Source organism: Cydia fagiglandana, chromosome 16 (genome assembly GCF_963556715.1).
Source record: "Cydia fagiglandana chromosome 16, ilCydFagi1.1, whole genome shotgun sequence".
NCBI classification, from domain to species: Eukaryota; Metazoa; Arthropoda; class Insecta; order Lepidoptera; family Tortricidae; genus Cydia; species Cydia fagiglandana.
Genome location: NC_085947.1, coordinates 15,392,082 through 15,412,215, shown reverse-complemented (window position 1 = coordinate 15,412,215; position 20,134 = coordinate 15,392,082). Strand labels below are relative to the sequence as shown.

General features: G+C 36.6%; 1 protein-coding gene and 1 long non-coding RNA gene across 2 annotated transcripts in view; both read right to left on the bottom strand.

The window, feature by feature from the left end:
• The window catches only part of LOC134672244 (atrial natriuretic peptide receptor 1), a 98,789-nt gene extending 84,626 nt beyond the window's left edge, over positions 1-14,163 (bottom strand). Inside the window, exons 1-2 of the mRNA XM_063530145.1 lie at positions 13,961-14,163; positions 10,631-10,796 (exon numbers count right to left, since the gene is read on the bottom strand). Of these exons, the coding sequence (XP_063386215.1) occupies positions 10,631-10,796; positions 13,961-14,163 (369 nt within the window). The remainder of the gene's footprint in view (positions 1-10,630; positions 10,797-13,960) is intronic.
• A 1,798-nt stretch (positions 14,164-15,961) lies between these two features.
• Positions 15,962-17,727, bottom strand: LOC134672030 (uncharacterized). Its single transcript, XR_010099297.1, has 2 exons — positions 17,601-17,727; positions 15,962-17,559 (listed from the first exon to the last, which is right to left on the bottom strand). It is a non-coding gene; the product is annotated as an uncharacterized LOC134672030 (long non-coding RNA).
• Between the last annotated feature and the right edge of the window lie 2,407 nt (positions 17,728-20,134).

The following is a 20,134-nucleotide window of genomic DNA, read 5'->3' as shown; positions in this document are numbered from 1 at the left end:
TTGGCAAATCAAGAGAACAAGTCCATCTGAAAAATAAAAGGCTTGGGTAACAAGCTTGGTACAGTCAACAACAGAGCTATGAATACAGGCAAAGTGCCAAAAATATGTATACACGACCTTAATGTACAGGCAATAAAGTACTGTATACATATTTTTGACACTTTGCCTGTATTCATAGCTCTGTTGTTGACTGTACGTAGGAGTATTATTGAACTCGTATTCTGCACGCATCGAAGGCAGAATTGCTCTATTGAATATATAGATCCTATTATTATACAACTAGCTTTTACCCGCGACTTCGTCTGCGTGGAATTCATTCAAACTGTTAGAGTAAGTATGGCGCCTGGATAAAATCTAATGGTAATAATTTGGATTATAATATGCTTAATTGCTTACACCAATTAACGGGCAATTCATTAATTTTTCTCATCCAATCGTGTGCACTTTAGTTTGACTCTTTATTTGGTTAATTTTTGTATAATTTACATAAAAAGATTTTGCAGGAATTAAGAGTACCTACACGAAAACGTAGCCAGTTAAGTCCACTCCTCATATTACCTTCTGCAGGCGTGGCTCACTCCGCAATTTCGTCGCTTTGCTACAGGTAGTTAAAAGTCCATCCGTTCGACCGCAATTTTGGGGTTTGCCATAAGCCGCTAACGGCCATATCTCTGCTGATCGTAACAGACGCGTTTTGTTAGAGAGTGAGTCTTCTGTACTACTAGTACTATTATTTATTCTGTGCTTTCTGTTACTTACTAAATAATTGTAAGTTAATGTTCATTAGTGTTTATATACATAATTTATACGGAGGCGTTAATTGACTTAAAAGGCAACCAATGTACAACGTCTCTTAAGTACTTTAATATAAGTGCTCATAATTCATATCAAACCCAAACAAACGGCCCATTAAATCTAGAAAAGCAACTAAAACTTGCCCATTTACTATGACAATAGTTACTATACAAACTGCTCTAGACAATATTATCAATTTAGCGAATATACCAAATTAGTTTTAGCTTCACTTTGCCGAGTCTGGCCAGACAAGCTATTCTAATAAACTGGCCTATTCTGATTTCAATCGGAATTATAACTGTATCTTCAGGTATTTAAATAAAAGTAAATAAACAATTTGTACATTTTCGGGTAGATATAACTTATAACATTTATTGGTTAATCAACCAAATACAAAACCGTCTGGATCTGACACTTAACGATTTTAACCTACATTATTTGATCGTGTAACGTTTTCATCTACCCTCAATTGGCTTAAAGAGCCATTTGAGGGTAGATTTTGTTTACTTTTATTTAAATACCTAAAGACACAGAGTATAGATCAGGATTAGTTATCGAATTCATAACCAGTTATTCAATTCAGAATACGCCTGAAACTTATATTATTAAGATCTCGGAGACCTTGTTTGCACCGGTCTAGAGCACTCAGTATAATCTCAGCCTTTAGTCGTATTAGGCAAATAGTCTAGCACTTTTTCTTAATTAATTAAAAATCAAGAGGCCAATTCTGAATCAACAACTTGTTAAGGCTTTGAACTGATTTTGATACGACTTTGACGATTGTCTTGGTAATTGGTGCGCATCTCACACACACACACACACACACACAAGTAAAAGTCTTACTTCATTTCACATGCGCCAATCAGAGTGAGCTGTCTTCAAGGTTGTATCAAAATAAGATCAAAAGTTGTTAATTATGAATAGGACTCCAGGGCAAGCTAAGCTCTAGAATACTCTAGATTAATGAGAGTTAAGCCTGAATTTTACTTTCTAGTGTTCTTGAGATTTTATCATAGTATAATGAAATTAATGAATCCAACTTGAGGTTAAGTAGGTTAAGAGAATGTCACAAAATCGAGAAATCTTTAAGGTTTAAATTCCTAAAGGTTATTTTTTCAACTGTTGTGAATTTTGAGACATAACATAATATTATGATTTAATACTAATTTTATTTCCCATTGTAGGTACAATTTTTAATACACTTCCCACAAGTTACCCCTTCACCAGGCTAAGGGATATATATTTCCCACATGCGGCACTTCAAACATGTGTTCTATTTTACAAGCTTTTATTTAGTTTCACCAGACCGTTGTCTGTCTGTAATCAAATCTTGCAAGTTAAATTTGATCCACTTTCCGGTTTCCGATTAAGCTGAAATTTTGCATGCATGTATAAATCGGATGACAATGCAATATTATGGTACCATCGAGGTGATCTGACGATGGAGACAGGAGGTGGCCATAGGAACTATGTGATGAAACAACGCAACCTAATTGTTTTAGGGGTTTTTAGAATTGTCTCGATGAGTATTAGTTGTCTGTCGTAAGAAAAGTACAGTCAGCGATAAAAGCTTGTACCAAAAATGAAATTTTTGCCAAAAACTTATTTTTAAGGCTGACATTCGATTGTCATTTTTGAACTGTCAGCGCCTGGTAAAAGGTTAATTAATCAATCCTTGATAAATAACAAAGCAATCAACACGTAATAGATGCCATTTCGCTAATAAAGTAATAACTCGTAACTAGATCAGTAGAGACAGAAGTAAATAAATGATCAGTAAGCCCAATTAAGCCTCTATTTATAGATACTTAATCCGTACGATACACGTGGTACAATAATTAATGGAAAACTCAGAAAGTTATAACGATTGACTTGTTATTTAGTAACTTTTGCTCACTTAGACCGAGGAGCAAAAGTAGTTATCTACCTAATTAGTGTTTTATGGCGTTTTTCATAAAAGCGCTACAAGTCTCAAATACCTAACTATTAATCGTTTGTCTTAAGGGCCTATTTCCATTTATTTGTGATACAGATACTTGTTCAGTGTACAGAGTCGTGGTTGTTTTCTATGTATTTAAGTATTTAAATATTAATAAAATTATATATATCGTTGTCTGAGTACCCACAACACAAGCCTGTCAAGCCTTCTTAGGCTTACCGTGGGGCTTAGTCAGTTTGTGTAAAAAATGTCCTATAATATTTATTTATTTATATTACATATACACTAATATTTTAGAATATAGTAACAAAAACAAATAAATTATACATTAAAGTGAAAAATACAAGCGTTATTCGACGCCTACCTACATAAATAGTTAAACCCGCTTTTCTTTTAAATAATTGTGCAGATAACTTTTGTCGTACTCGATTAAAGTACCTGAAACATTACATCACATTAACATAAAATACAGTAATAACACTAATAACCTAAACAAAAGAACTTAGATCAAAGCAGTGACATCTTCCTCTAGTTTCAATCCCTTAATTGTTTTTGTTACTCGTTCGCTGTAGCGAACTCGTAACTAAATATGGCAACTTTAAAATAGTCTGTAGACTATTTTAAAGTTGCCATATAACTTCTTTCTACAAGTTTTATAAAAACGTGGGCGAGGCGAGGCGAGACCTCGCACGTTTTCAATAAAGATCATCTCCTGTCGCCATTTTGCTCAGTTTTATTAGAAAGGATTTATGCGTCGTTGACAGAATTTAGCAATTTAATTAATATGGGACTGAGTGGTTTCTCTTGCTAGTTTTAGAACTATAATTAAATTGCTTAGTTATTTAACTTTACAAAGACTTTAATATTTAGAAATGTTAAGTTTATAAGACGGTCGTTATGTAGCTACCTAATATTTTTCAAATATATGGGTTTGATGACGCCTATTCGACATTCTTTAATCATCTTTATTTTTGATTTGGTACACAAAACAATCGATAATTGTTTTATTATGCCCATGCTTTTTACAGTAAATACATCGCACCATTACATTCTGATTTAAAGCAAGACCAAACATCATTTTACGCTAAACGAACGCAAACAAAGTATTGTTTGGAAAGACAGACTTTCACGGCGAACACCGGTTTTATCAGCAGCGGCAAAAATCAAGAACTTTTAATAAGATTACAACAAACGCGAAAAAATGAGAAAAATGCAAAGTTCTGTTTAATTATTCTTTTTTTTTTCTTGCCTAGCGGCAAATGACTATTAACGAAAAAATTCCTGAAAAGGTTCAAAGAAGCTTAAAGCGTTACGCCATCTTCACTTTTGATGCGGGTCTTTTCTAAGACTAACCCTTATTTGTAATGACATTTGAATTTCCGCTTTTGCTTTTAGAGTCGGACCAAAAAAAGTCAGCAGCGGATTTGATAGCCGCAGTGCAAGTGTAATTTATACGTCATAATTTCATAGAAGTTTGACGTTTAAAATTACACTTTTACTGCGTGGGCTATCAAATCCGCTGCAGACTATTCTTGGTCTGACTCTAGTAATGCGGCAGAAATATAACTTATATTAATGGTTTCAAATATTCCCAATTGCCTTACTCATCTCATCAGAATTGTAGAATATGTATATGAATGTATTTATTTGAAACTTTTTATCTGCTAGTAATTATGAAGAAATATAAATATTTTAAAGACATGTAATATATTAAACTGTTGTCTGTGGTGGCCTCAAAAATCGTGGATTTAAATCTCGGTTGTGCTGTATAGTATAGAACAAAAAATATCGCTCTCGATAAAAATGCAAAAAGATGACAAAGACGTTTCGGTCAGGATCCTTATTAGAGCGTTTCATTTGTTTTTTGCCATTTGATGTATTGTGATCCTGAGCAGAAGTAACACAAAAGTGGCAAAAAAGTCATTATATATAAATATGGCAAAAAATAAAAGAAACGCTCATTTATACACAGACAAGAGGTTACCCTCTATGTACAGTCGCCATCATATATATCGGAGCGGCCAAGGTGTACACAATATCTGAACAAGCACTCTAACGCCCTGACAATAGAGGCGTGCTCAGATATTTGTGAGCACCTTGGCCGCTCCGATATATCTGATGGCGACTGTACCTACTCCACAGCTTTCAGTTTGTTTTTACGATAAATAAACTAATATAAAACTTCGCCGCCTGAACCAAAGTTAACCCATGCAATCAACCGCTACTACTAAAGTTTACCTAATCTTCAAGACTTCGAATTACAATACTTGCTAAGTTGAATTGAATTGAATTGAAATAGCCTTTATTCCTGACATATACATTTTTACATTTTCTTTTACACTATACGAGTATTTATTTATGTTTTATTTATTTATGCTTCTACTCTTTTCTTTTATTTTTCTTTGTCAGGCTGTCCTTGACATAGGCCTCCTCCAGGCGACGCCACTCCTCGCGGTCTTTTGAGAGTCTTCTCCAGTCTGCAGGAAAGTCATCTTCCCATCTTTTGTACGGTTTACATTGTGGTCTTTTCTTTCCTCTTGGGTACCACTCTGTGACATCTTTTGTCCATTTGTCCTTTTGTGAGCGCATCATGTGCCCTGTCCACTTCCATTTGAGTGTTCGGATTCTCTGGGAAACGTCTTCTATTTTGGTCGTTTTCCTAATATCTGAGAGTCTGCATCGGTCTCTTAGTTTTATTCCCAGCATACTCCTCTCCATACTTTGTTGAGTGACTTTGACTTTGTGCTCATTTTCCTTGGTTAAGGCCCAGGTTTCACAACCATATGTTAATACTGGAAGTATACATGAGTTGTAGATTTTTCTTTTCCCAGAGATTGGCATTGAATTTGATTTCATAATTTCTTTTAGAGACCAGTATCTAGCCCAGCTGTTTGTAATTCTTCTTTGGATTTCTTGTGTTTGTTGTTTGTGTGGAGATATTAGTTGACCTAAATATATGTAGTCTTTTACATATTCTATTTCTTGATTTTTTATTAATATCTTTTCTTCATTTTTACTATTAGTCATAGCCTTCGTTTTAGAGACATTCATCGTTAGGCCAACTTTTTCACTTTCATCGGTAAGCTGGATGAGCATGTCTTGTAGAGACTTGGAATCGGTAGCAAATAGGACTAAATCGTCTGCAAACCTGAGGTGTGTTAATTTGGATCCATTTATCTTTATTCCGTAGCAGTCCCAGTTTAGGTTCCTAAATACATTTTCTAGTACTGCCGAGAAGAGTTTTGGTGAGAGCGGGTCTCCCTGTCGTACCCCTCTTTGGATTTTAAATTCTTCTCCTTGTGTCTCAAGGCGGATTTTTGAGGTGCTGTTTTCGTAGACGTTTCGTATTAAACGTATATATTTTAGATCAATTCCCTGTTTTATCAGTGATTCATATATAGACTTATGATATATGCTGTCGAACGCTTTGTTATAGTCAACAAATGCAATGTAATATATTAGTCTATGTTCTGTGTATTTTTCTATAACTTGTTTTAATACATGCATGTGATCGATAGTCGAGAAGTCACTGCGGAATCCAGCCTGTTCACGGGGTTGCTGCTCATCAAGTTGTTTGGTTATTCTTGTGAGTATCACTTTAGAGAATATTTTGTATATGTTGCTCATGAGGCTTATGGGCCTGTAGTTATTAATCTCGCTCTTATCACCTTTTTTGTGTATTAATATTATGCTGGATTTGGACCATTGTTGTGGTATTTCTTCTTCTGTGAGGATTTTATTGAAGATTCTGGTGAGAGGTTTTAAGATGTCATTAATGGTATATTTCAGTATTTCATTGGAGATCCCATCATCACCTGGAGCTTTATCACTTTTTTGTGTTTGGATTGCTGCCCTTACTTCGCTGAAAAGGATATCTGGTATGCTTTCTTCTCTCCCATCAAAACTGTAGGATTCTAGTGCTTCTCTTGAGTTATCTTTGTAAAGGTTTTGGTAGAATTCTGTTGCGATTTTCTGTATAATAGGTCTTTCAGATTTACTTTTCTCCTTTTTATCCTTAATGTTTGGTATCCAGGTTTTGTGATCATTGAAGAATTTTAAAGCTTTCTTAATACCTCCCGTCCTTTTTATTTCGTTTTCTATCAGTGTATTTCTTATTCTCTTCCTGTGGTCTCTGATGCTGGTGGAAATCTTTTTGCTTATTGCCTCTATTTCTTTTAGGTTCTTTTTTCTTTCTTTAAACATTTCCTGTCTCTTTTTAATCAAGAATTTAGCTTCATCTCCCAATTTGTCAGTTTCATGTTTTATTGATCTCAGAGTCTTGTCTAATTTCTTAAGTGAGTCTTCTATGTTATTATACTGTTCCTGTATATTTTCGTTTTCGTTGGTGTTACTGAGATTCTGTCTTAGTTCTGATATGTGATGGTCTGGTATAGGTATTGTGATTTGGTTAGTTTTGGTGCATATATTCTTCCTAGATTTTATTATGTATTTTCCCGTTTTTATAGCTCCTCTAACCATTCTGTGGTTAGTGTTGAAGTCTAGTTGGTTGATAATGGACACATCGTTGAATAATGATGGTGTGTTTGTTAGAATAAAGTCTATTTCATTTTTATAAGTGCCATCGGGTGATATCCAGGTCCATCTTCTGCCAATTTTCTTTTTGTAGAAGCTGTTCATGATTCTAAGGTTGTTTTCGAATGCATAGTTAAGTAGTCTCTGTCCATTATTGTTCCTCTTTCCATAACTGTGTTTACCGAGAGTGTTCTCTTCTCCTTCACATTGTTTTCCCACTTTGCTGTTGAAGTCACCTATTATAAACTTAGTTTTTTGAGTTTCTTTCATGGTTTCCTGTAGCTTTGTGTAGAAATTGTCCTTCTCTGCATCAGAACCTTGCTCAGTGGGCGCATAGACTTGAATGATAGAACATGGGTGTTTGTGCCCAGGCAGTATTATGTCTAAAACTGCAATTCTGTCAGAAACGCCTTTGAATCTTAAGATGTCTTTCTTGTGTTCCTTTTTTACTAGGAATCCTACACCATACATGCCCTGTTTTTCACCCTTGTAGTATAGAATATAGTTGTTATGTTCTCTTATTTCTTCTCCCATTCTTCGAACTTCACTCAGTCCGAGTATATTCCATTTTATGTTTGTCATTGCATTGTTTAATTCCAGTAATCTTTCGTCGGTTCTTAGGGTTCTAGTGTTTAGTGTTGCTATGTAGATCTCTTTTATACCTGGGGATTTATTCTTTATTTTCCTTGTTTTTGTTTGATTGTTGTTAAATACTTCCTTTAAGACTAGAGGGTTTTGGTAAATACCGGTATTTGCTGGAGGGTTTTGGTCAATTTCTCCCGCGGTGACCAACCGTGTTGGGAGATGGTTTGATTGTAGTTTTATATTTGCTTGTTGTCTTAATTCGGTGTCCGGTTCGTCCTGGTTTTTCTTTATATTTTGTTGATAAGTGTAGTTGTTGCTTTGTTGTCTTGTTTTTGAGGTGAGTTTTGTATGTTGTTTAGTCTCTCCATGTGTTTTTTTCTGATAATGAATAAGCCCGCTCCCGCATGACTTGAAATGCATCCACTTTTGTTATTTTAGGGTCTTTTCTAGTCGCTGTGCCTGATTTGTTTGGGCTTGGCGATTCAGAGTCTGGCCTTTTTCTTTTTTCTGTATCATTTGTTGATGTTTTAGTCTTCTCTTTTCGTTCTTGTAGTGACTTTTTGGAGATATCATGGGTTATGTATGTGTTTTGTTTCATTTTCTTCTTGTTTCTTAGTATTTCGATTTTTTTCTGGATGGTTGATGTCGAAAGAAGAATTGGTCTCGTTTTATTGTTATCTTCTTGTTTCCTTCCTAAGCGCTGTACACGGTTGATGTCTATTCGTTCTAGGCTCACATCTAAGTCGTGGATGGTATTCGTAACGGTGGTTATGAGTTGATCGAACTTTTCCTCCTGCGGCTCAGGAATACCGTGTAAAATCATATTGTTTCTTCGTGCATTATAGTCCAATGTTTCTATTTTTTTGTTCAGTTCTTGTACTTCTATGCGTAGTTTGTTGTTTTCTTCCACAATTGGTTTGATTTTCTCGTCAACTTTTTGTAATATTGTTGCAGTGACGTTTGCCGTTATTGTTTGCGTTTGGATATTGAGTTTTTCTGTCATTTTTTCCAATAGAAGTGACATCTCTGGTGACAGTTCGGCCATTGCAGTATCGAAACGCAATAAGGTTAGGATGACTTTTTAATGTTTCTGAACGTATCTTTGACGCTGTTATGTTGGTAGTGTTTTCGTTGCTCAGGGTTGTCTAAAACTTGATTTGACAGATAACCTCTGAGACTAAGCCGACTTTTATCACAGATTTCTTCACTTTGTGTTCGTTACGTGTTTATTTTAAGTTATTTTAGTTGAAACTATAACGTGATCACTATGAGGAGTAACACTTTGGTAGAAATTGTCAATGTTTAGCACTTTATTTCGTTATAAACGCGGGAGCGATATACACAACGACCGACTACGTTTGCACCGGAACCGGAATTGCTAAGTTGCTAGGTACTTAGTTTATCGTGGTAAGAGGGGTAAATGGCTAATAAGTTTTGAAGCTTTGAAGTTAGCTATTTAGTAACGGGGCGGGTTAATAATTTTAGTCCTAGGTAGAATTCTATTTATCAACGGCCTCCTAGGTAAAGATCCTGGTTACGAAGCAGGAGGTCCTGGGTTCGAATCTTGGTAAGGACATTTATTTCCGTGTTTAGGTAGCTGTATGTATGTCTTTCCTATAGGGGTGTTCCAATATGCAGCGAGTCTCGCCACTGGCTCTAGGGCGAACGCACACGCCGGTCCGATGAATGCGGTGACGTGGTCGTTGAAGTGTCCGCTACTATCCCAGGGGCTGGAGCAGGACAGGTAGCTATACGTCTTACCTGGTCCCCCATCCCTGTAATGATAGGGGTGTTCCAATACGCCGCGAGTCTCGCCACTGATTCTAGGGCGAACGCACACGCCGGTCCGATGAATGCGATGACGTGGTCGTTGACCATGTCCGCTGCTATCCCATGCGCCAGAGCAGGAAAGGTAGCTGTAAGTATGTCTAACCCGATCCCTCATCCCTGTAATGATAGAGATGTTCCAATACGCCGCGAGTCTCGCCACTGGCTCTAGAGCGAACGCACACGGCGTCCGATGAACGCGATGACGTGGTCGTTGAGCATGTCCGCTGCTATCCCTTGCGCCAGAGCAGGACAGGTAGCTGTATGTCTTACCTGGTCCCCCATCCCTGTAATGATAGGGGTGTTCCAATACGCCGCGAGTCTCGCCACTGGCTCTAGAGCGAAGGCACACGCCGGTCCGATGAACGCGATGACGTCGTCGTTGAAGTGCATGTCCGCTGCTGTCCCAGGGGCTAGAGCAGGACAGGTAGTTGTATGTCTTACCTGGTCCCTCATCCCTGTAATGATAGGGGTGTTCCAATACGCCGCGAGTCTCGCCACTGGCTCTAGAGCGAAGGCACACGCCGGTCCGATGAACGCGATGACGTCGTCGTTGAAGTGCATGTCCGCTGCTGTCCCAGGGGCTAGAGCAGGACAGGTAGTTGTATGTCTTACCTGGTCCCCCATCCCTGTAATGATAGGGGTGTTCCAATACGCCGCGAGTCTCGCCACTGACTCTAGGGCGAACGCACACGCCGGTCCGATGAATGCGATGACCTGGTCGTTGACCATGTCCGCTGCTATCCCATGCGCCAGAGCAGGACAGGTATCTGTATGTTTTACCTGGTCCCCCATCCCTGTAATGATAGGGGTGTTCCAATACGCCGCGAGTCTCGCCACTGACTCTAGGGCGAACGCACACGCCGGTCCGATGAATGCGATGACCTGGTCGTTGACCATGTCCGCTGCTATCCCATGCGCCAGAGCAGGACAGGTATCTGTATGTTTTACCTGGTCCCCCATCCCTGTAATGATAGGGGTGTTCCAATACGCCGCGAGTCTCGCCACTGGCTCTAGAGCGAACGCACACGCCGGTCCGATGAACGCGATGACGTGGTCGTTGAAGTGCATGTCCGCTGCTATCCCGGGGGCTAATGCGCCAGAGCAGGACGGGTAGCTGGAAGAAAAGGAAAGATTATAACTCAGACAAAAATAAGAGGTGATTTCTAATTAAAACCAAAATATTACTTTGCTAATCCGCGTAAAACGATAACGTGCTATAGTCAATCAGTGCTAACCCGTTATACTTACTTGCGTATTTTTTTCATGCAATTAATTTTCCCACCCCCCCCACCGCAAAAATAAATACGCAAATAAATATAACAAACCACCACCAAAAGAATAATACTCGACACGTGTTTCGCCTCTCTACGAGGCATCCTCAGGAGCTGTTGACGGTCTGACGTCCGGCAACGGAATGACGTGTCCAGAATGGTCGGCCATATTTATACCTTGACCACTCCCCCTACTGTGCAAGTGTGAGTGAGATGGAAAAATTCCCCCAACTCCTCCCAATTCCTTTCAATTCAATTCCTCAATTCCTTTTTCCCATTCTCGATCTTATCTTTGCCATTACAAAGCTTTGAGCGCAAAGTGTTATTTGTCTTAAAGGCCACAGGAATGTCGTTAGACTTTAAAATATTGTAAATTGCATCAGACAACTTGCCAACATAAGTTATGCTCGTTTTATATTTCTTAATCGGTTCAGAGGATCGTGCCGCATACAACATAGTGTTGACTATAGTATTCTGCTTCTTTCTGATGATACCATCCACAACAGACTTATCGTAACCATTCGAAACTGCTAAGTGATAAATATTATTTAATTCAATCTGATAGTGTTCATCAGAAAGAGGCACAGTCAACATTCTATGCACATAACAATGAAAAGCAGCCAACTTATGCTGCCACGGATGCGTGGAAGAAGCCGGGATAACTGTATCGGTATGTGTTGGCTTACGGTAAATTCGGAACTGATGCCTGTTGTTTACTTTAGTGATTGTCAAATCCAGAAAATTCAGTGAGTTGTCCTGCTCTAGTTCCTTTTTAAACTTAATTTTTGGATGCTTACTATTAATTTCAGCAATAAATGCATCCAGCAGGCCCATACTACCTGTCCAACAAATAATCAGATCATCCACGTATCTAAAATAGTATAATATGTTATTGTTGCCCACAATATGCTGGTTCTCAAAATGGTCCATAAAAATATCTGCCATTAAAGGACTTAGTGGTGAACCCATAGCCAAACCATCACTTTGCAAATAATACTGTCCCCCAAATCTAAAATAATTTTGTTTCATACAAATCTACCGATTCATCTATTTCCCCTGGATGTAAACGTTGCCTTTCAAAAAGACCCTTAAGAATCTCCAAAGTCTCTCCATATGGCACATTTGTAAACAAACTGTCTACATCCAATGAAAGAAGAACAGCATTCTTTGGTATGTTAATGTCCTTAATCTTTTCTATTAACTGCAAGCTATTTTTCAAGCAATATTTCGGCTGGAACTGGGACTTGTTTCTTATAATGCAATTCAACCTTTTTGCCAGATTATAAGTTGGCGCACCCATCAAGTATGAGACCACTGGACGAACTGGGATATTATCCTTATGAATTTTGGGAAGTCCATAAAGAATAGGAGCTCGTGGATTCATAGGCACAACCATACTCTTCTGATGTTCGGTTTCAAAAACAAACGAAGAATCCTTAACTGCTTGTCTAAGATCTTTCTGGAACCCTAGAGTTGGGTCTCTATGCAATCTCGAAAATCCGTCACCTTGAATAAGGTCTAGTACTTTCTGATTATACTGTCCCTTCTCCATAATCACAATGCAGTTACCTTTGTCTGCCTTTGAAACCACCAAATCACTGTCTTGCACTTTCCGTTGTATATATCTCAGCAGCAAACCATCAGAATCAATACTCCCACTCTGTGCTAGACCACACAATTTCTAAGATAAAGATGCCATCCATCTCGCAATATTCATAGGACGATTCTAATTTAGTAATTTGTTATGGTTTTGAACTACTTTTGATACGACCTCGACGATCGTCTTAGTGATTGGCCCGCATCCCAATCACGACTTTCACTTCATTTCGCATGCACCAATTAGCGTGAGCGATCTTCAGGGTATCATACTCGTAATAAGATCAAATCATAACATAACAAATTGATAAATCTGAATTGGGCTCAAGGTATTTTATCAAAAACGTGCACTAAATTCTAAACACGTAGAAATGATAAGACTTAAAAACTTATTAAAATTACTAACATCAAATTATATGTATCAGTCTTTTACTCAGACCATATTATTATGAAGTCTAGTAAATACAACTAAACAGAGGCATGGACGTAATTTCGTTCGTAAAGATTTTAAAATATTCTTATAAATATTAAATATAAAATACAGTTTTTTTTATATTTAATGTTGTTATGTAGTTTGATGCTACAATTTATAAAATAAACAGTCGAAAATTTAAATTCGAGTCAGTCAACATCACGTAGAAGCACAAACTTGTTGCTACGAGCTACGCTTTACGCGCTACGTTTTATAGCTACGCCGCTACGCTGCTACGACACCGCTACTGCTACGCACAGAAAAATCTTAACCGACCCATTTGCCCTATTTAAATGTGCCATTTTAGCAGGCACCCCAAAAAGGTAAACATTATGTATCTCTCTCTGGTAGTCCTGATTGTTAATATGTTGAAAAGAAACAGAATATTAATGGGTCGTTAAAGCCTTTTATTGTTCAAGTGCAGTTTCAGTTAACACATTCAGTGCCAGCCCGAGCTACGCGCTACGAGCGTAGCCGATAACACGGGAAAAACCGTATGTAGCGAAAAGCGCCTACGAACAGTGAACTCCCCTCGGGAGTCGCTGGCAGTTTATGTGTTAATGTTTGACCTAATTACACTATCGAGAATTTTATTTGCGTGTTAATCGGCAATTCGGCATCTACAACGCTTTTAGAAGTAAGATCATTTCTATTAATACATTAACTTTTTTCGATATCTTTCTGAATAGTCTGTAATATATATGCAACGGATGTTTTATAATTTTTTGGGAAGGTAATTAGATGCTTTATAAATGATTTTTGTTATATAATCGGTATAAAAAAAAAATTACAAATATATTTTCGTTTACGTTTACTAGTACCTATAGGTATACGAGTATTATTTCAGAAATTTTAATTTTATATCATAAGTTCAGCGAAATACTTTCATAACATTCTATGTAGTAGTACTAGTAATCATATTAATGGTGATGTACCAACCTGCCTTGCACCTTCTGCAGCTCAACCCCATGGTGCGCCAGGAACTTCTCATTGACCTTATCCAAAGCCAGGTCCACAGCCGGCCCGCAGCGCTCCAGGTCGAAAGGGGAATCCAGGCGGGACGCCATCAGCACCCCCACTTTATACACTGTCTTTGTCGTGGCAGACGAGCCAGGGAACAACAGCAACACAAATAACAACATTATTCGGAAGACGCGTCAAAAACAATAAACGTTGTAGTTTTACATTTAAGTTTCATTACACATTTATTAACACTGGCTTTTGCTGATGCGTCGAAAACCACTCTGATTTTTGTAGTACAATTTACCGAAAGTTCCTTTACGTGATGCGTCAAATAGTGTACTTATTTACGATTTATAAATACGTAAAGTTTCACAACGCGCAGTCATCACGGGGCGTCCGACTCCCGGGACCGATAGGCCTGTACTGGCCGGCAAAGGCTTACAGGGTGGGGGGAGCAACAAGTTGTTTCCCGCCATCCCCCATTAAGGTTTGATAGGACAGATTAGTCGCAAGCTGTAACTTCGTCTTGAGAAGTAAGTTTGTATGCGGGAAAGTCCAAGACTAAGGGTCATAACTAAGTACCTCAGCATTTATTTTGTTAGACATACTTAATTACTAGAGTTAGACCAAGAAGTCTGCTACGATTTTGATAGCACACGCAGTGCAAGTGTTATTTATAACGTCATAATTTCAAAGCAGTTTGACGTTTAAAATAACACTTGTGTGCTATCAAAATAGTTGCAGACTTTTCTTGGTCTAACTCTAACACTGAAAATAATATAAACTTACTGAAAGACTTACATTTTAAACAATATTAAATACTATTACTTTGAGTCGTAGTTATATCTGTATAGTTATCAGGGCCTTTCTGTTTAAGTGCTTTCAACCTTTAAGGGCAAAAACCCATTGATAAGTAAGATAATTCAACAAAGACCCGTGAAAGATACAACAATGCTTGTTGAATTCTATCAGGCTGTTGTTAGATCTTATCTATACATTTAACGAGTATTTACTCGGGAAGGTCATATGAAATAGGTGCACACATTGTTCACTACAGTAGTATACGGCATATTCAGAAACTGATAGGTATTCGTATGGAATTAGAGATATTCAAATTTTGAAAAGAACTGCTATTCAAGTCAGAACCAGAAGGCGTCTCGTTCCTACTAATTTGTGCTGCGAATCGTGTCAAAGATGTATAAGTATGGATCAGCTTCTTTATATCATATTAAGGTGTGACACCGCAGACAACTTAAGGAGAAACTTTAGGTAACGCTGTGCAACGGTAAGTAACCACGTAAGCTACCTTATAATTAGCGTTGCAGTGTTGCTAAACAAAAGGTGTGGATGCACCTTTATTTATACATGCGTCCTGCTTGTTCTGAATCTTTATTACCTATGCGCGATCGAGACGTACTGATTTTTTATAAAATTGCTATTATATTGTACATTTCCGAATGCAGCTTAAGAACCAAAAGGGCGTAAACTTAATTATGTACTGAAAACGGGATTCAGCAGCAATTTCGTCCTATTGTGTGGAAACGCAATCAACGTATAATCTTTAAAGGTCGGGTACCTGACCGAAAGAGCTTGCCAGATTAAGCTCCGATAATAGACATAGGGCTGTGCATCTTACTAACAACCAATAATAGGTATAGCATACGGCCTGGAATATATAGAGAATTTCCTCAGTTCCATAGAAAAAGTATTTTGAATATTCTGTAATACTAAATATTTATGCTGCTGACTGTAGTTAAATGTGAGAGTTTCGGCATACGTTTCTAATAAAAATATTTGCTGCAAAAACTTAATCAACGTAAGCAAACATGAAACCAGCCAAGGTTGTGTATAAACTACATCGTTTAGAAAAATAAACTGCTTGTGTAAACATAATAAATATTACAATTTACAAACTAGACGTGCTTGAAAATACATAGTTACTATTAGACTTCGATAATTTTAAATAATAAGACAAAGTTCAAAACATGACATTTATTCAACAAAATCTACACACTGTTTACAATTTTTGCATAAAATATATTAAACGTTACAAATTTGAAGAGATAAATATTGGTGTTATAAATTATTAGGTACATATGTAACAAAATATCCAATAAATAGTTTACATAGATAAAAATTTCGCCGAACACAACATTATTAGAACAAGAAATATAATATAATATCTATCAAATTTTGTAAGTACGCGAGACGTTTTGACTGACACTGCTCAAAGAACTTTCAATAACTATATTTTTAATATAAATAATAGTACACTTTGTAAACTATTCTTAGAAAGTACTTTGATGTACAGTTATATGAAGAATAATTATATTTTAAAGAGCTAAAGGGTTTAAAGAAATGTAAGCTTTTATCTCATAGCCTCTAGCCGCCCAGAGACCTATAAAAAGGTCTCCTGTTCCATTCTAATTTGAACTTTGTGTTGAGAAAATAAAATTTCATTTTGCTTGGCAAGGTTTGACGTATGGGCGGCTAGAGGATATAGTAAAATCTAACAACAATGTCAATCAATCGTTTCTTTCTATAACCATCTTCGAAAACATTCAAAACCACTACAGGGCAAATCACCTACGTAGTGACCTAATATAATGAACACTACACTATGGAATATCATTTAAACGTTATAAAACATGTTTAAGCGTTAATAAATACTATGATCTGACTACGGGCCGCCGGCCAACTAATGTGCGTTAAACTCCAAACAATATCTAAGAAACTAACATAGTTGCGATAGGGAATGGGACTACGACATAATATATTTTTATATATTACCAAAAAATACACTACGATGATGCACTATTCCAAAAATTCTATCTTTATTACTTTTTATCGTCGGTATTTTTTATGGGTATCTTATCCTCCTGAGACTAAATGTGACGTCCCACAGGTAAAGGTACCTTATGGCGGTTGGCGCTTACGCTATTATTAACGCCGCTCCAATATTATTGCGGCGCTATGAGACGTAAGCGCCAGCCGCCATAAGGTACATTTTGCCGTGGAACGTCACAAATATACATTACAATGTAAACATTCGTGCAATCTAATTTGAACCTTTCATGAACCAAAGAAATTTGCCTTTCTTTTGTTTCATTGCTTTTTAAATCAAACAAAATTCGTTTTAATTTTGTTATAGAATAAGGTTCACATTAAAAATTCGAAAACTTTATATGGTGAGTCTTACGAGGTTAATTATATTATCTACTCATTTAAGTCTTGTCTTTTTTTGTATTATGAAAAAAGCCCGGACGACGTTAAATATCAACTCTTCTATCGACATCCATACGAACAATTTTTGAATCAATGAATTTCTGATTCAAAAATTGTTCGTATGGATGTCGATAGAATAGTCGATATTTAACGTCGTCCGGGCTTTGTTCATAATACATTTTTGCTCCCGTCGTCCGGGCTTTGATTATGAACTTTTCTTTAATAAAGAATTTTATTATTGTTATCATATTTTGGATATAAAACTAAATTATAAAGAATATAAAACTTAAAAGTGTTAAGTCTGTTGTAAAAATGTATATATTTTCAAAATGTAGGCAATATTTTAATGGCTCCTCTACACTATGGGCCAACGCCGGCCACTCCATAAGACTCTTCAAAAATTATTTTGTAGCAAAATCTTGCAAAGTAGCGATCATACGACTGCTGTAGAAAATGTCATCTTTACAGCTTCTTCTGAAAAACTCGGTTAGGTTATGTTAGTACTATGTAAAATGTTATGTTAGTACTGTGTAAATAATCGAGGATATGGGTATACCCATATCCTCGATTATTAAGGATTTCTGTACGGTATCAAGTATTTTAATAAATTCGCGATATACCCGATATAAATATGTTTGAATAAGCATGAATAATTTAATTTGACAGTGGACATAACAGTTTAACTTGACGGTATCTGCCGTGCACACATAATATAATTTGAAAGAGTCTAAACACAAAAGCAAAGCTGCCAATCGGATTGTTATCAACTTATCATTACATATTCAATAGGATTCGACTCTGTTGGGTATTTGCATGATTTTAATAAATATTTAAATGAATACTGCTCACTGCTGATAAGCAAAATCTTGCAAAACGCTGGACTAAGTATTATTAAAAACATAAAGTCAGGTATTGTTTTGTCTGCAGTCAGCATAATGTTCATTGTTTCGCTAAAACTCGACGAAGTTTTAACATTAAAATATTTTCTATTAAGCAATGTTTATAATGCTAAGTGACCAGTAAGAAATTTAGTCCGTAATGTTGCGAAAATAAGAGCTGGACAAGGTTGACTGGAACAGATTCCTTATATGGATAAGGTCGCCTTTGTACATTGTTTATATTTTGTTTGTAATCTGTCTTATGTACAATAGTGTTTACATACATATATACATACAATATATCGAGCGAATAATTTCGACCCGATTTCTCGAATTTTCGGTTCGATTTCTATTTCGAACGCTACTGATAACCACATTACAGAATAGGGAAAAATAAAATAAAATAAACAAGACAGAAATACAGTTCCAATCTCGAAGAATTTCCATCTCAGCTCATACCAACTTCGACTTCTTTGAACACCGCATTTACATATTCCTATATTCGTAGTCCCATTCCCTCGCATTCGCATATTTTATAGTTGAAATTATTTGAAATGATCTACATCTTATGACAGATTGGTATTTGGGCGATTTTCTTTGTAAAAAATGTTTGGTATCCAAATAATGCATACCTACATTAAGTGACCAATTCGTACTTAATACATATTGATATCACTCGCCTGAGAATCTCACCTGTACCTATATTAACGCTTTACCAGGCTAAGGGATATATTTCCCACATACGGCACTTCAAACATGTTATATTTTCGATGAGTAAAACTGACATTCGTGCGCGCGCATTCATTCATGTGTGCGCGAGGTGCTATACAAGTCAAATTTTTTTTTGAGTTCGAATGTCGGATTATAACAAATAATTTCAACCATAACAAAACAATTTTGACGCGACTTGTGACCGTACACTGGAACTTATTGTCAACCTTAATCACTGGATATAAACAGGGACCGTAACCGGTATCGAAAAATTAACCGGTTAATACATTTTTTCTAGAAGCCAATATAAATAATATCATTTAAAACGATAACAGTGTATACCATTGTTTGTTTAGCGTTAAACTTTGTTCTTTTCTTATTAGAATGTGTAAGAACTCCGCAAAAGTAAGTAGAGTCAGACCAAGAAAAGTCTACAGAGATTTTGACAGCACACGCAGTGCAGATGTAATTTTAAACGTCAAACTTCTATGAATTATGGCGTATAAATAACACTTGCACCGCATGTGCTGTCAAAATCTCTGCAGAATTTTCTTGATCTCACTCTATAAACCCAGCACTATCTGCGGGTGTTTGAAGAAACTAATGAACACTTCTCGTGCTTACATCTGCGAGGTTCTTTCTAATTCTAAATAACGAACTCTAACCAGGACAATTAAAGATTTGTAAAAAATTATCACATTGAATAAAGATGATTTTGAAAAACATAAAAAAAGGCTATTTATTAGTAAAATAAACATCCCAGCAACTGTAACCGGTTATCGATATAAGTTTTTTCAATAATTCGAAATATAACCGGTACCGGAATACCGGTCCCTGGACGAACATACAATAATAACGGTGAAAACTAAATGCGAATATATTAGGATCTCTGTACACGATACATTAGTGAACTGCCACGATACATCGATACACAAAATAATGACTAGAATTAGAACCTATCGGTGACACGTTTCAGCTAATGCGCTACGAAACATCTCGCTGAGTTGGAGAGAAACACTTGCCTTTAAGACCCGATGTGCAATATAATGTACTAAATCTTTTAAGCAAATTCAAGGTTTGTTCAATGAATGTATTAAATGGTAATATTGCGACTAAACAAGCTGCCTCAAAATTGTTTGTTTGTATAAATACCTATATGGGCCCGTTAAGTAATGAGCAGCTATTTTGGTTTTGAAATGTTTGCAACTTAATCATTACTGATGGTCGAACCGAGCTATCTTTACACGGATTTTGCGGTGACAGAGTGAAAGTGCTGCCACAAAAGTTTTCTTTAAAAACTGAGTTGAATCAGATATATGATGATTTCTTCATTATC